Source organism: Mustela lutreola, chromosome 3 (genome assembly GCF_030435805.1).
Source record: "Mustela lutreola isolate mMusLut2 chromosome 3, mMusLut2.pri, whole genome shotgun sequence".
Classification (NCBI taxonomy): domain Eukaryota; kingdom Metazoa; phylum Chordata; class Mammalia; order Carnivora; family Mustelidae; genus Mustela; species Mustela lutreola.
In genome coordinates, this window is record NC_081292.1 from 717,754 (window position 1) to 732,007 (window position 14,254).

At 62.3% G+C, this 14,254-nt stretch overlaps 2 protein-coding genes across 3 annotated transcripts; both read right to left on the reverse strand.

The window, feature by feature from the left end:
- Positions 1-2,610: 2,610 nt before the first annotated feature.
- GPAA1 (glycosylphosphatidylinositol anchor attachment 1) lies at positions 2,611-6,081 on the reverse strand. The gene is made up of 12 exons (XM_059165464.1): positions 5,906-6,081; positions 5,442-5,621; positions 5,246-5,357; positions 4,917-5,064; positions 4,735-4,836; positions 4,454-4,650; positions 4,168-4,364; positions 3,919-4,072; positions 3,667-3,762; positions 3,328-3,518; positions 3,080-3,250; positions 2,611-2,944 (listed from the first exon to the last, which is right to left on the reverse strand). The coding sequence occupies exons 1-12, from the start codon at positions 5,977-5,979 to the stop codon at positions 2,701-2,703; spliced, it is 1,866 nt and encodes a 621-aa protein (XP_059021447.1). The 5' UTR covers positions 5,980-6,081; the 3' UTR covers positions 2,611-2,700.
- Positions 6,082-6,944: 863 nt separating this feature from the next.
- On the reverse strand, positions 6,945-8,981 carry EXOSC4 (exosome component 4). 2 transcript variants are annotated; one of them, XM_059165485.1, is made up of 3 exons: positions 8,647-8,981; positions 7,470-7,676; positions 6,945-7,359 (listed from the first exon to the last, which is right to left on the reverse strand). In XM_059165485.1, the coding sequence occupies exons 1-3, from the start codon at positions 8,815-8,817 to the stop codon at positions 7,000-7,002; spliced, it is 738 nt and encodes a 245-aa protein (XP_059021468.1). In that variant the 5' UTR covers positions 8,818-8,981; the 3' UTR covers positions 6,945-6,999. The 2 variants fall into 2 exon arrangements, with proteins under 2 accessions (XP_059021468.1, XP_059021469.1); XM_059165486.1 differs by lacking the exon at positions 8,647-8,981 and adding an exon at positions 7,785-8,489.
- Between the last annotated feature and the right edge of the window lie 5,273 nt (positions 8,982-14,254).

Below are 14,254 nucleotides of genomic sequence, written 5' to 3' on the forward strand. Positions count from 1 at the left end.
AGGGCATCTGCAGGCCCCAGACCCTTTAGATCCGTTTGAAAAGGGAGGGTTTAGCAGCAAACGTCAGACTCTCCAGACAGACACCTCTAGACCCCCTCAGCCTGACCGCTTCAGAAAGGCAGCTGCTGCCCAAGCCTCGCCCGGCTGGTCTCCAAACAGGGCTGAGATGCGCCCCTGCTTGAACAGAAGCAGCAAGTGCCAAGGGTGGACCAGGGCAAGACCCCGGCCCCCTCTCAGCCGCCGCCTGCAGACAGACTTGGGGTTCGGTTGGTGAACTCCCTGCCCCCTTGGTATCTTGTCTGTGCTGTGCCGTGTAAGAAGCCAAGTCAGTCCCAGGGTGAAATGTCACTGAGTCTGGAATCCTACACCCGCTTTACGTTACCCTCGCCTCAGGACCGAATAAAGCCTAAAGCCGACACCGTGCGAAGACACAACTCGTGGAACTAGAGGAAAGCATCCCCGAGTAACAGTGCTACGTGAGGCAGAAGTTTGCTCCCCCTTCCACGGCACGGGAGCTCCGCACACCGGGGTTGTGCTGCCTCTGGGCGGCTGGGAAGTGCCCGCTCCTTTCCCTGCATTCCCCACCCCGGCTGGGCCTCCTGCCGCAGACTCGCTCCAGCCATCACTTCCACATTCGCAAGGGCAGGAGAACGGATCCGGCTCAGAAGGCCGGCGTCTCTGGGTGAGGCCTTTGCCTGGTGCTCACCTGGAAGCTTCTGTTCTTATCCTACCGGCCAAAGCATAGTCACAAGGCCATGCCTCCAGGCACAAGAATCCAAATTGGGGTCTATGACTACGGAGGACAGAACTAGACACAGTCGCAGACCCTGCCGCACCATCAAAATAAAAGCATTTATGACCTGAGATTCTGTCCTTGTATGTCTGACCTACATTTTCACAGCCTGACAGTTCCTTGTTTTTCTCTTTGAAGCAGATTCCATGTGCAGCATGGAGCCCCACGCAGGGCTCGAACTCACAACCTCCTGAGATCAAGACCTGAGCTGAGATCGAGTCGGGCACTTAACCCACTGAGCCACCCAGGCGCCCCATAAAAATAAAATCTTAAAAAAAGAGGATCATACAAATGACATTACTGAAAATTAGAACAGAAATTCTGCTTCCCTGGAGCACCTGGGTGGCTCAGTGGGTTAAAGCCTCTGCCTTTGGCTCAGGTCATGATCTCAGGGTCCTGGGATCGAGCCCATCGGGCTCCCTGCTCAGCGGGGAGCCTGCTTCCCCCTCTCTGCCTGCTGCTCTGTTTACTTGTGATCTCTGTCAAATAAACGAAATCTTAAAAAAACAATTAAGCTTCCCTGACAAATCAACTTTGTTGTTCCCATGGTTTCAAATCTTCTGTGTGCACAGGTAGGTTCAGAGCACAACGGAGATGACCCCACTTGTATGTTCCATGATTTAATTTGTTTTCAAGATTTGTACTTTAAGTGACTAAGTGCAGTAAAAAAAAATGGCCGATTGAGGCCAAAGCCTGGCTGAAAGGCCCAGAAAGGATTTTGTATTGGGTACCGGCCCGCAGAAACAGAGGAAGAGACGGCAGAGACCAAGACAGAGCAGAGAGGTCTGTGCGACTCAGAAGAACGCGAGGCCAGAGTAGCGGTGCCTGACCTGCGAGAGGGCACTCAACAGAAGCCAGGCGGGGAGGTGGCCAGGGGGTGTGGGCGCAACTGCTCTCTCAAGCCTCAGGAGCAGAACAGCCCGTTCAACAGTAAAGGACCGACAGGCCCCGCGGGATCGTGGGACAGCGACCGGCTGCTCGCGCCCGTGGGTTCTCCAGCGCCTCCCCTCACCATGCTGGACACGAGGCGCCCATCAGCAGACAACCAGCACGCCCTGGGGGCTAGACCTTCCCCACAGGCCTTCCCAGGCCCCACTGTTCCGGGTGTGGCACTGAAGGACACTGGTCCTGAGCCCGCTCTGCAGGTGGGGCCGCTCTGCCTTCTGCCCACCCCATCAGGTGCCGGCAGAGGCCCTCCTGGGAGTGGATGCGGCCCTGGCATGGCTAACGAATCTGTTTTGCTTTTTTCTTCCCTCCAGGACAGACACCAACCTTCCAACTCCTTTCCAGGGTCCCGTGGCCTGCCCACTGCTCCAGGGCCCTGGTTCTTAGGGGCGTCTGGCCTGGTCTGGTTCAGCTCCAAGGAAGCAGGTGCCCCTTCCAGACCCACACAGAGGTTCTGGCCCCGGGAGGTGCCCCGCCCACACCACAGGCCTCTGCAGGGCTCCAGCTCCGGCCCCTTTGCCCCTTCCACTCCAGCACTGCAGACGGAGCAGTGTGGACTCTGGGCACCCAGAGCGCCTCAGGCCCCAAGCCCTGCCCCAATCATTTCCTCCTACCCAGCACCCTGCCTCCTACCGTGACGCTCGTGGGGCGGGGGCCGGGCACAGTCAGCACGGGCCGTTTCCAGGTCCTGAGCCCAGTGTCCACCCGAGGCTCTCCTCTGAGGCTCATGGGGCTCGCGCCCTCACTCCTGCCGGCAGCAGGGCCCTCCGAGAAGGAAGTATCTGGGAAGGCCAAGCCTTCCTGAAGAGCTTCTCGCCCAGGGGCTGGGGGGCCCCACATGGACAGCAGACACTTGGCCAGTGGCACCAAAGGGCAGCTGAAACAAAACTCTTTATTTCCCAAGGAGACAACGCAGGGGTTCACCACCCCAGTCCTGACGCTGCAGGGCTGTGAGCCGCATGTCACTTCCAGAAGAGCACGTTCCAGAAGAGCAGCCAGCAGGGGTAGAGGCCCAGAGCCAACAGGGGGAAGAGCAGGGCACCGTAGGTGTGGTGCTCCAGCACGCCCTGGGCCAGCGCCGCCAGGAAGAGCTGCCAGCCCTCGGCCAGGGACAGCGGGGCCTCCTGCAGCTCCCGCCACAGGAACAAGCTGCCCAGGAGCGTGGCTGCTGGGCTCGTGAGCACCAGCAGGGCAGCGTAGAGGGGCCTGGGGGGAGAAGCAGCACCAGGTGGGGCTCAGGGCGGGGCGGGCGGTGGGGGGGGGCACGGGCATCCCGTTGAGGGCATGGTGGTGGGAAGCAGCGCAGGCCCTGGGCTTGGGGAGGGGCAGGCAGGCACGTACCGGGGCCCGGAGGGCGTGGTGAGCGCGGCAGCAGGCACCATGGTGGCGGCCAGCAGGAAGCCCAGCGAGAAGTTGGTGAGGGTGATGCAGGCCAACTGCAGTGCCAGGTAGATGAGGGCCACCAGCTTCAGTGCCATCCAGCCTCTGTCTGGGGCCTGTGCACTCACCACCCTGCAGGACAAGGGGCTCAGATGCCTGGCCTGTGTGGCCAGGGTGCCCCTGACCCCTCCCCCAGCCCAGCTCCTCACCGCTGGGTGCTATGTGGAAGGGCTAGGCCTGCCGCGTAGATGGCCAGCAGAGTCAGCACCACGGCCTCGGCCTCGGCTACCGGGAAGTGCTGGGTAGCCACGTGTTGGCTCAGCACCGGCAGGATGTAGAGGGCCAGACCCATGGCCTGTGAGATCAGCAAGGGCGCCACCAGCGAGGCCAGCCCGACGCTCTACAACAGCACAGACAACGAGAGGTGGGCCGTGGGGCCAAGGGAGCCCCAGGGGTCCTCCCCACCACCCCACCTATCGAGACTGAGCTGCCGAAGTGACGTTCGCCTGGAATCCCGCCCCAAGAGCAAGAGTGGGGGGAACCATCACCTGTGCTGGCAGGACGGGAGGGCTAGGTCCAGTGGCCCCCCTAGGCTCCTCGGGGCCCACTCCGGCCTCATGCAATTGCATCCACAGCTCCAGAGCGTGGTCTAGTCAAGGATCCTGACGACAGGTGTGATGGAACATACCCAGCAGCAGACCCAGGGCTCACTCCCACTCCCCCAAGGACGGAGGGTTCTCCCCAGCCTAGAGTGGAGAGGACCTGGGCTGGCCACACGCAGACGGGGGTTCAGAGGATATTTTGAGACCAAGGACCAAGAGCAGAAAGCCGGCAGCAGGCATGTAAAGACCGATGGACACGAAGCGGGACAGCGCCGGGAGCAGGTAGAAGAAGAAGGACTGGTGCAGGCGTTCCAGGAGGTGGTTGAGCTTGCGGAACACGCCCTCCAGGGCCCTGGCAGGATGGGGCAGCGTCATGGTCAGCCAGGCCCCCCCAGACCACCCCCTCCCCGACCCCAAGCATGGAAGCGGGGGCCAATAGCTACTTACTTGCCCACTGCCACCAAGTCATACTTATATTGTCGGAAGCTGTTAATGCCACGGATGGTCAGGGCCTCCACACGGTAGCGCAGGAAGAGGCCATGAGGGCCGTGGGGGCGGCCGGAGGCCTGCTGCAGAACCATAAGCAGCAAGGTCTGCAGACCCTGCAGCGGCCCGTCGACAGATGTCCAGTCCTGGGGCTGCAGCTTAGAGGGTTTGGGGGCAGGGTGAGAAAAGCCCCCCAGAGAGGAGCCCGTGGGAAGCCCAGGCCTCCCCGGAAGGCAGCCCCCCTTACCTTGCCCTGCAGCGTACACAGCAGCCCCCCTTTCTGACAGAAAGTCTGGAAGAGGTTGAGTAGATCGAGGTTGGGCAGCTGCCCGTTGAGCCCCTCCACAGCCACATCGAGGCTAGTGACCACATCACTGCTCAGCTCCAGAGCCACGGCTGCCTGGATGGCCCCCGCCCGGCCCTGCAGAGGGGACGACTGCATGCCTGTGGGAGCAGGGGAAGGAGCTGCCTATGGAGGGCCGCCGAGGACAGCGGTTCGGAGAGAGGGACCGGGGCAAGACGACCCACCGGTGACGTTGACGTCGTGGTAGGCCTCCAGCCAAGCCTCTGTACCCAGAAGGTCTTGTTCTGTCACCAGGAAGATGATGTCTTTGGCCCAGTAAATCTGCCCTGGACACCGAAAACTAGGTCAGCAGGGCCTGAGACAGGGGCCAAACCGTCCCCTGCCCGCAGCAGCCCCCAAGCCTCACCCCGAAAGTGGGCAGCAAGTGCCAGCAGCAGCCCCACTGCCTGGCTGTTGGTAGAGTCCGGGCCACAGGGGACGGTGAGCACCAGGGACTCGGTGCTGGCAGCGCGCGGGGCCCGCAGGATGCCGTACACGTTGGTACCAGACACCATCTGGACACGGCATGGGGAAGACTTAGCACCATCCTACCCCGGAGGGCTGCCCTCCCTCGTCGCCCTAGACTGCCCACCAGGGATTTCCCGGGCCCGGGACATGCCACCGCCGGGCTTCCCGGCCCCAAGCCACCCTCCCCAGGCGCGTTTTGGTCCCAGGCACTCCTCTCCCCCACAATACGTAGCGCTCGTGGGTCTCATCAGGAAAGGGCAGCCTCCGCGAGAAGCTCTGCGTGTACACTTCCAGCCCCACTGACCGCATCGTGCGCTCCAGCCACGCCACTGGCAGAGCCCTAGGGACACAAGGAGAGCCGCTCGGCAGAGCTCCCTGGCCTTGGCCACCACCACCTCCCCACGCCCGCAGCTGTGCGGCTCACCCCGACTTCCTGCGGTGCGCCGCGAAGTCTCGGGCCAAGCCCCGGGCACGGTCCCCGCCCGCGAACTGCTCCTCCACCATGGTGGAGCCCATGGCGTTCTCCGACATGTACGTGCGCTGGGTCAGCGGCGGGAAAGCCAGCGCCAGGAACCAGGCGACGCCCGCCGCGTAGCTCAGCACGCTGCGGGGAGAGGGGGCGACGGCGCCCCGGAGCGTTAGCGGGTCCGCGCGCTGCGGGCCCGGGCCTCCCCGCGCTGCACCGGGGACGGAGGGGCGTGTCGGAGGGACCCGGCCCCGGGGTCCAGGCGCTCCGGACGTCGGACGGGGGAGCTGAGCCGCGGGCCCGACGCCCCGAGCGAGCCCCGTGGGCGCCGAGACGCGGGCGCCAGCAGCCCGCGGGGGTACGGGGGCGCCGGCCCCCCGAGCCCCGGGCCCTGCGGATCCCGCCCCGGGCCCCGCGCTCACCAGAGCGGCGCGTTGAGACGCAGCACGAGGCGGGCGAGCGCGCGGCGGCGAACCGGGTCCGACAGGAGGCCCATGGCGGGGATGGGCGGCTCCGGGGCCGCGCTCGGCCGCCAGCTCCAGCCGCGGGCCCGGGGCCGCGCTCCCGTCCAGCCGCCGCTCCGCTCCGCGCCCGCCCGCACTTCCGGTCCCGACGGCCCTCGCGCCGCCGCGCATGCTCCGAGCAGAGGCGGTGCGCTTCCCCGCCCGCCCCGCCGCGCGGTCCCCGGGGGGGCGCGCCTTCAGGACGCGCACGGCGACCGGCGGCCGCCCGGGCTGGCGGGGCAGAGCCAGGTCGAGCGCCCCGGGGCGCCGGCAGACTCTTTCCTCTGGATGTTGGTCATTAACGGCAGCGAGTGCGCAAGGGACATCCCCGTGGGGACGCAGCGCCGAGGTCATCAGGGTCAGATGACCACAGGCAGCAAAGTGCAGATGGTACTCTTGGTCAAAACGGGTTTCAAAGGAACTGGGGTATGTGGAGCAAAAGCGGGGAGCACCCCAGTTCAGGTCGGGAGGTGTGCGGGGAGGGCTGCAGGGGGCTGGTGCTCGGGGCGCAGGTGTGGAGAGAAGACCTGCCTCCTCCCCCCAGGTGAGAACTTGGATCTGTTGTGCTTTTGCTGGAGTCCGGGACTATGTAGGCCCAAAGGGCTCCTAGGGTGGAAGGGGCCATTCGGTCCAAGCCACAGTCCGGAAGATGTGAGACATGGCCCCCACATCGCCATGGCGGGCCCCAGATGTGCTGGCGGGACAGACACCCATCCCCGTCCGATGGCTGGGCTCATTACGCCAGGCTGCACCTCACTGCTCAGCGGCCTTGAGCTTTTCCTGGCACAACTGCTCTGTCCGACCTGGGACACGCCCCCCCCTTCTTTGGGCTGTGACTCTTGACACTGCAAGCAGGAGGTCCTTCATGTGTGGGGGACAGGGACGGTCCCGAGTCACCCGCCGGTTGCAAGCACCAGGCCAGGCTCTGAGGGTGTGGAAGCGCCATGGGAGATCAAAGTTCAGCACACTGTGTGTGGGTTTTATTCTGGAACGGGGGGCGGGGGTGCAGATGTTCAGTCCCCTAACAAAACAGAGGCCTCAAGGACATGCTGTCGAACCACACGGTCCAGCAGTGTGTGCACATCCCGGGCAGCCCGGGCAGCGGCCTCCAGCACCGACTCTAGGTGGTCCTCGTGGAGCCTGGCATCCATTTCAAGCAGCGCAATCTGGCCTGAGGCCGGCAGCAAGGCCAGGGCCAGCTGGGGACCGCCAGCGGCCTCTTCCACATGGCTGAGGTCCGCCAGGGCTGTGCTGTCCACAAAGCCAGCGGTGCAGGCGCACACAAAGTCCCGCATGGGTACTCCAGCGTCCAGCACTGCCAGCGTGGCTGCGTTCACACAAGCTGCGTAGGTCCCGCCATCTGCTTGCAGCACCTGCAGTAGCCCCCGTGGCATCCGTCCATTAGGCTCCTGACCCCTGGCTCCCAAACCCTCCCCGCCCGGGCCCCTCTCCCTCCCGGGGCTGACGGCTGCTGCTTGCTCACCTGCACGTAAATATCAATCTGGGAGCGTGGGTGCAGCTGTGTGAGGATGGCCGCCTCGAAGGTCTGGCGCAGCTGCAGGCCCATCTCACAGGACTTACGGTCCCCATGGGGTCGCCGCTTGCGTTCACCTGTGCTGAAGGTCGCAGAACTATACTGACAGTTCACCAGGGCCCTGTCTGGCAGGGCTCGTGCTCGGGAGCCCCGGATCTGGGGGAGGAAGGGCACGTAAGCCGGGCTCATTGCTCCCCAGCTCCCACTACACCTTCCTCTGGCTCAGACCCAGGCCTCAGCTTCCCTCTCACCCTCCTACTTTACCTGCAAAGCAGCCTGCGGGAGGGCTGCGTGGCCAGTCTCTAAGCCACCACCGCGCCTGGACAGCATTTCTCTTAGCCAGGCCTCCCCGTTTCTTCCCTGCCTCACGCCCTCCCGGCCGTTCTCCACTGGTAGCGACAGCTGCTAGGTTCGCAAAGCCCAGCTCCGACGCCGTCTGCTCCGCTGCCTCGCAAGCTTCCCCGCCACGGGCGACATAAAACCCTCAACAGTGTCCCCGACCGACCGAGCGGCGAGCTGCTGCTTCCCTGAGACGACCGGGTCCCCCCTGGAGTCCTTCCGCGCCTCCCCGCGAGCAGCCCTCCGCCCCGCAAACCCGCCTCGCTCCTCCCTTCTCCGCCAATGGAGACGCGGCGGTAGAGCCGGGAGGTTCATTCCCGGCCCCGTCCTCAGGGCGCTGACGGCCCACGGAGGCGTCCAGCGAGGGGCTCCCGGAACGGACGCCCGCGGTGACTGGGCAGGGAGAGGCAGGGAAGCGCGGGTGGCCGCGGAGCCGCTCGCCACGCAAATCAGGTGCAGCCCGAGGACGGCGCCGGCCCGGAGGGGAGCGGAGGGGAGCGGAGGGCGCGCCCGGCGCCAGCGGAACGGCCAGGGTCGTGCGCCGGAGGGACGCGCCGCCGCACGCTGCAGGGGCTCCGGCTTCGACTCCGAGTGCGCCGCGGCGGCCCCGAGCAGGGGCTGGGCGAACGGAGGCGCGCGCCGGCCGGGCCCCCCGAGGCTCGGCCGGGCCCCCCGAGGCCCGGCCCGGCCCGGCCCCCCGAGGCCCGGCCCGGCCCGGCCCCCCGAGGCCCGGCCCGGCCCGGCCCCCCGAGGCCCCGGCCCCGCCCGGCTCGCGCGCCCCACTCGCCTCGTGCGGCCCGTAGACCACCGCAAGCGCCTTGGTGTTGCCTTGCTCGATGTAGGCCGAGCCGTCGGCCTGCGCGAACACGCCCATCCGCGCCTGGATCCGGCGCAGCTCGCCGGCGCGGCGTCCGTCCACGCGGTAGCCCTGGTCCGACAGGAGCTCTAGGCCCGCCATGGCGCCGGGCCGCGGGCCGCGCTTCCGTCTCCCGCCGGACCACAGTTCCCGGCGGCTCTGACCCGCACTTCCGGCCGCCGGCGCCCGCGGTTTCCGGCGGTCCGGCGCCCACTTTCGGCCCCGGAGAACTAGGGTTCCCCCAGGGGGCCCGGCGGCCCCCCGCCGCCCACCTCTGGTCCTGGGAAACGACGCTCCCCCGCGGCGCCGCTTCCCTCCGTTCCGGCCCCGAGGATCTTCGGCGGTGCTGAGCCAGGGGAGGAAGACGGTGCCTGCGGCCGTTGTGGGGAGCGGGCCCACGGCGGCCAGAGGTGGAGATGGGCTCGGGAAAGAACTGCCCCCGTCGCGCCCCCTCGGGTTCGTCGTGGGGGCGGTTCTCGTCCTGCCCGGGCCCTCCCCGGCTTCTACCCCACGCGCCTGCGCCCCGCTGGCCCCGCCCCCACCGAGCCCCTGCGCCTGCGCCGGTCGTGCCCGCCCCGCCCCCACACCTGCGCCCGCCCCGCCCCGCCCCGCCCCCCCGCGCCTGCGCCTGCGCCTGCGCCCGCTCCGCCCCGCCCCGCGCCTGCACCTGCGACCGGCGGGCTCGGGCTGCCGCCCGCTCTCTGCGGCTGGGCCTGCCTGCAGGCTCCTGGTGGGTCCGGTGGGCGGTCGCAGCTCGGAGGAAGCCGCGTCCTGTCTCTGATGGTTTCTCGTTCTTCTGCAGCCATCAGTGCATTCATTCTCCCAAGCTGAGGCTGCGTTGTGTTTTGTCCTTACACTTCGGTGTTTACGTGGGGCGCCTGGGGGGCTCAGTGGGTTAAGCCTCTGCCTTCCGCTGGGGTCATGGTCTCGGGGTCCTGGGATTGATGAGGGAGCAGGAGGCGGGCTGAGGACAGCAGAAGCTGGCGCCTCGCACCCCTCTGCACCCGCTCCCCTCCGTAATCTGTGTGGCCTTCCTCAGGCACCCCTGACCGCCGTACAACGATAACTAGTTGACTTGCAGGGATCGCAATCCTGCGGGACAGCAGTCTCCCTTGCTCTGCAGATGTCCTGAGATCTACAAACAGGGAGGTTCCCTTATCACCAGCACAGATTTCCGGAGGCAAGTAACTCTCGGTTCCTGAAGCCCTCATGTCTCCCTGCCCACCATAAACGAAACTGGAGGAGGCTGAGGTAGAAGGGAATGTAAGTGACAGCAGGATCGTAACACCCACCAAGGATCTCCCAACTATCTTGATGTTAATGGCTGACCTAAAGACGACACTGATCAAGCCACAAGGGCAAGACCCCCCACCCCCGCACCTTGTAGGCCCTCTTTAACATATGAAAACTCTGCTGAAACCTCCCTTCCCGTCACCTTCCCCCAACCACAAGGTGTGTAACCTGCCTACCCTCAACAACCCGGGGCAGCAGCAGCTCTTCCTGCCCACGGGTCCTGTCCCTATGCTTTAATAAACCACCATTTTGCACCAAAGATGTCTCAAGAATTCTTTCTTGGTCATCGGCTCTGAACTCAGCCCACCGAACCTCACCTAGGTTCTAGAACTTCATCAGGATGGAGCCCGGCATCGGGCTCTCTGCTCAGCAGGAGCCTGCTTCCTCCTCTCTCTCTGCCTGCCTCTCTTGCCTACGTGTGATCTCTGTCTGTCAAATAAATAAAAAGTCTTAAAAAAAAAAAAAAAAACCGGGACGCCTGGGTGGCTCAGTTGGTTGGATGATTGCCTTCGGCTCAGGTCATGATCCTGGAGTCCCGGGATCGAGTCCCACATCAGGCTCCCAGCTCCATGGGGAGTCTGCTTCTCTCTCTGACCTTCTCCTCGTTCATGCTCTCTCTCACTGTCTCTCTCTCAAGTAAATAAATAAAATCTTTAAAAAAATAAAAATAAAAATAAAAACATAAAAATTCCTCTGGAAACTTCCTTTATCTCTAAACCCCAAGATACGTGGTGGCCATCATCGCCGCAAGCATACACGCACCGAGAGACATCCGAAAGGTCTCAGGACTGAGTTTTCATGGAACAGTAGTGCATGACCTTCTCCTCGCTAGAGCTGCCCCCTCAGGGTCCTGGAAACCTTGTTCCCAAAATACCTGGGAGGCCCGCACTCTCCCTAACCCCTCCCGACTTGGAAATATATAGGGGCCCCTCCCCAGGACCCCAGTGCAGCTGTACCTGCCCCCAATCCCACCCCGGTGCTTTAATAAAACCACCTTTTTGCACCAAAGACATTTCAAGAATTCTTTCTTGGGGCGCCTGGGTGGCTCAGTGGATTAAAGCCTCTGCCTTCCACTCAGGTCATGTTCCCAGAGTCCTGGCATCGGGCTCTCTGCTCAGCAGGAGGCCTGCTTCCTCCTCTCTCTGCCTGCGTCTCTGCCTACTTTTGCTCTCTGTCAAATAAATAAATTAAAAAAAAAAAAAAAGAATTCTTTCTTGGCCAGGTCCTTCCAACCCTAACGTCTTTCCTACTATCTAAAGAGAATATGAGGGGTGCCTGAGCGGCTTAGATGGTGAAGCTTCTGCCTTTGGCTCAAGTCATGATCTTGGAGTTCTGGGAGTGAGTCCTGCCAAGGGATCTCAGCACGTAGTCTGCTTCTTCCTCTGCTTCACCTCTCTGTGCACTCTCTCTCCGCCAAATGAATAAATAAAATCCTTTAAAAAAATAAAAAGAATATGAGCTTGCACGTGTACAATACAAACTATGCATCAGTATTTTTAAAGAAGATTTTATTTATTTATTTATTTATTTGACACAGACAGAGATCACAAGCAGGCAGAGAGGCAGGCAGAGAGAGAGGGGGAAGCAGGCTCCCCACTGAGCAGGGAGCCCAACGTGGGGCTCCCTGTGGGTCTCGATCCCAGGACCCTGAGACCATGACCTGAGCCGAAGATAGATGCTTACCCACTGAGCCACCCAGGCGCCCCAAATTTTTATATGTTGAAGTAGACTTACGGGATCCTGGGGGTTGGGCTAGGATTGCCTCTTGCCTTTAGCAAAGTGTCAGCATCGAGGCAGCTGAGCCCCTAGAGGAAAGTCGCTCTGCCTGTTCCAAGGACTTGTCAATGGGTTCTAGATAGTAGGAAATTTAATAATTTCTCTTCTGGGGGGGTACCTGCCTTCGGCTCAGATCATGATCACCGGGGTCCTGGGATCAAGTCCTGCATCGGGCTCCCTGCTCAGTGAGGAGTCTGCTTCTCCCTTGCCTGCTGTGCCTGCTGTTCCCCCTGCTTGTGTGCTCTCTCTCTCTCCCTCTCACAAATAAATAAATAAAATCTTCAAAATAAGTAAAATAAGTAAAGAAATAAAATGGGCCTTGTTCCCCTTCGAAATGAAGACGTGCTTGCTGCTTCCAGGACGGGTCTAGCGGGGCTTGTGTGTCTCATGCTGGGTAACCTCAGCCACATCGAGTAACAAAGCATAATCATGTCATTAAGTCTTGCAGTCCTGGGGCTTGTCTAGGCCCATCGAGGTGGTTTGCACTCAGCATCTTTCCTGCTGGTGGGCACGGCAGATGGCGACAGCTCTGGTCCTGAGGGCTTCCTCTTCCATGTCTTCGGTGACTGATGCCGGCTATTGATCCGGACCGGAGACGGCGCTGGGGCATGGCCTGTCCGCGCAGCCAGTGCTTCCTGGAAGGTGACCTCCAGCTGACCTCAGAAGACAACAAGGTAGGCACATTCGCTGTTTTAAGACCAAGCCTCGGAAATCGTATAGTGTTATTCCCAGCAGCCTCTGTGGGTGGAGGTGGTCACAAAGTTCTGCTCGGGCTCCAGGGAGGGCAACACCGGCCTTGACCCTCAAGAGAGGCCAGACCAACATCAGGACATAAGAGCAGGTAGGCCCGACACACTGCAGCAGGCAAGAGCCCAGTCCTGCCAGCACAGTGTCCCCTTCGAGGGGGTCTCCGAGCTGAATGCAGCGTGAGGGCGGGGAGCCAGCCACGCCCCTGCACCTGCCCCCGTCTGAGGCCGGGATGGCCGGCGTCCTCGGGACTCACCCCCTGCCATCCACCCACCCTCAGATCTCTGGCTGGTTATTGGGGGCGGGGGGGTGACTGGGGCTTTTCCCCTCAGCAGGTTGAGCCTGTGTTGTCCCCCTTCTAATCGGGTCAGTGCCGCGGTGGCTGTCCACTGGTGCAGGTGGGAGTCCCGCAGGTGTCCCACACTCTCCTGCAAAGCAGTGACACTAGTTGCCCAGGACAATCCGTGATACTGGTCCGGGGCCTAAGGAGCCCAGGGCCCAAAGTGGCCGGGTGGTGGCTGCTCCCCCCAGGCCAGTGGAACCTTTCTTGTGTCCCTTGGTGGGAGTGTCCCTCTGCCCCCCGGGAACTAAGACCTCCAACCCGGCAGCACGAGCACTTCAGTGGGCCACTCCTGCCCCGTCGATTCTCTGACCCTGTGCTGTACCCATGGGTAGATCCAGGGCTGCGGCTCACACGTATGCAGATCTGGGGGCTACGTTTGGGACCCTAGGACCGCTCCGGACGCGGCAACTTGCTCAGAGGTGTTGAACTCGAGCCTGAGATTTTTTTTTTTTTAATTTTATTGATTTATTTGACAGAGAGAGATCACAAGTAGGCAGAGAGGCAGGCAGAGAGAGAGGAGGAAGCAGGCTCCCCGCTGAGCAGAGAGCCCGATGCGGGACTCGATCCCAGGACCCTGAGATCACGACCTGAGCCGAAGGCAGCTGCTTAACACACTGAGCCACCCAGGCGCCCCGAGCCTGAGATTTATTACAGAGAAAGGACAGTGATCCAAATCAGCAAAGGAGTAAGGTTCATGTGGCAAAGTTAGGGAACCAAGCACAGCTTCCAGAACCTTCTCCACACAACACATTATACCCCCCAGGATCCAGGGGTGACAGTGCGTGGGAGACTCCATACTGAGGCTGGGCAGGGAGGCGCCCTCCATCTAGCACGTACCCCGACGCCAGAGGTCCGAGGAAGGCCGGAGCGGGGGACAAGCCCTCGTACTGGTTTGCGCAGAGCAGGCTCAGTGAGCCACTCCTCAGGAATGGCGGAACCGTCCCCAGACTGAAGCCCCCAGGGACCGGCTAACGGGAGCGAGCGCATCTGCTAATGGGAGCGAGCGCATCTCACAAAGGAGAGCGCTCTTAGCCCTGCTGTGTGCCTCCTTCCTGCAGAGTGCTGTTTCCCAAAACAGAAGGTGAAGTCATGTGTTCGAAATCAAGCGAACAGAGTGAGAAAAGAAACCCTACCACGTAGCATAAATTGTTCAGAGTTGAGCAGCATCACAAACATCACAAAACACAGGGAACCCACATAATGTCATGAATTTCCCTTCTGAAATATTTCTCTAACACGCTTTCCTTATGCTTTTTGGATGCACGCTCTGATGGCCTGTTAGGGTGACCACCAGCGGGCTCCGCTGGTGGAGAACGTGACTCTTGATCTCAGGCCTGTGAGTTTGATCCCCACATTGGGTGTGGAGATGACTACAAGTAA

Coding starts and splice junctions, on each gene's coding strand:
- GPAA1 (XM_059165464.1), bottom strand. CDS start 5,979: ATGGGCCTCCTGTCGGACCCGGTTCGCCGCCGCGCGCTCGCCCGCCTC. Junction 5,358..5,441: donor GCGCACCGCAGGAAGTCGGG/GTGAGCCGCACA, acceptor TTGTGTCCCTAG/GGCTCTGCCAGTGGCGTGGC. Junction 5,065..5,245: donor ATGAGACCCACGAGCGCTAC/GTATTGTGGGGG, acceptor TGCCGTGTCCAG/ATGGTGTCTGGTACCAACGT.
- EXOSC4 (XM_059165485.1), bottom strand. CDS start 8,817: ATGGCGGGCCTAGAGCTCCTGTCGGACCAGGGCTACCGCGTGGACGGA. Junction 7,677..8,646: donor TGGTCTACGGGCCGCACGAG/GCGAGTGGGGCG, acceptor TTCCTCCCCCAG/ATCCGGGGCTCCCGAGCACG. Junction 7,360..7,469: donor AGATTGATATTTACGTGCAG/GTGAGCAAGCAG, acceptor GGGCTACTGCAG/GTGCTGCAAGCAGATGGCGG.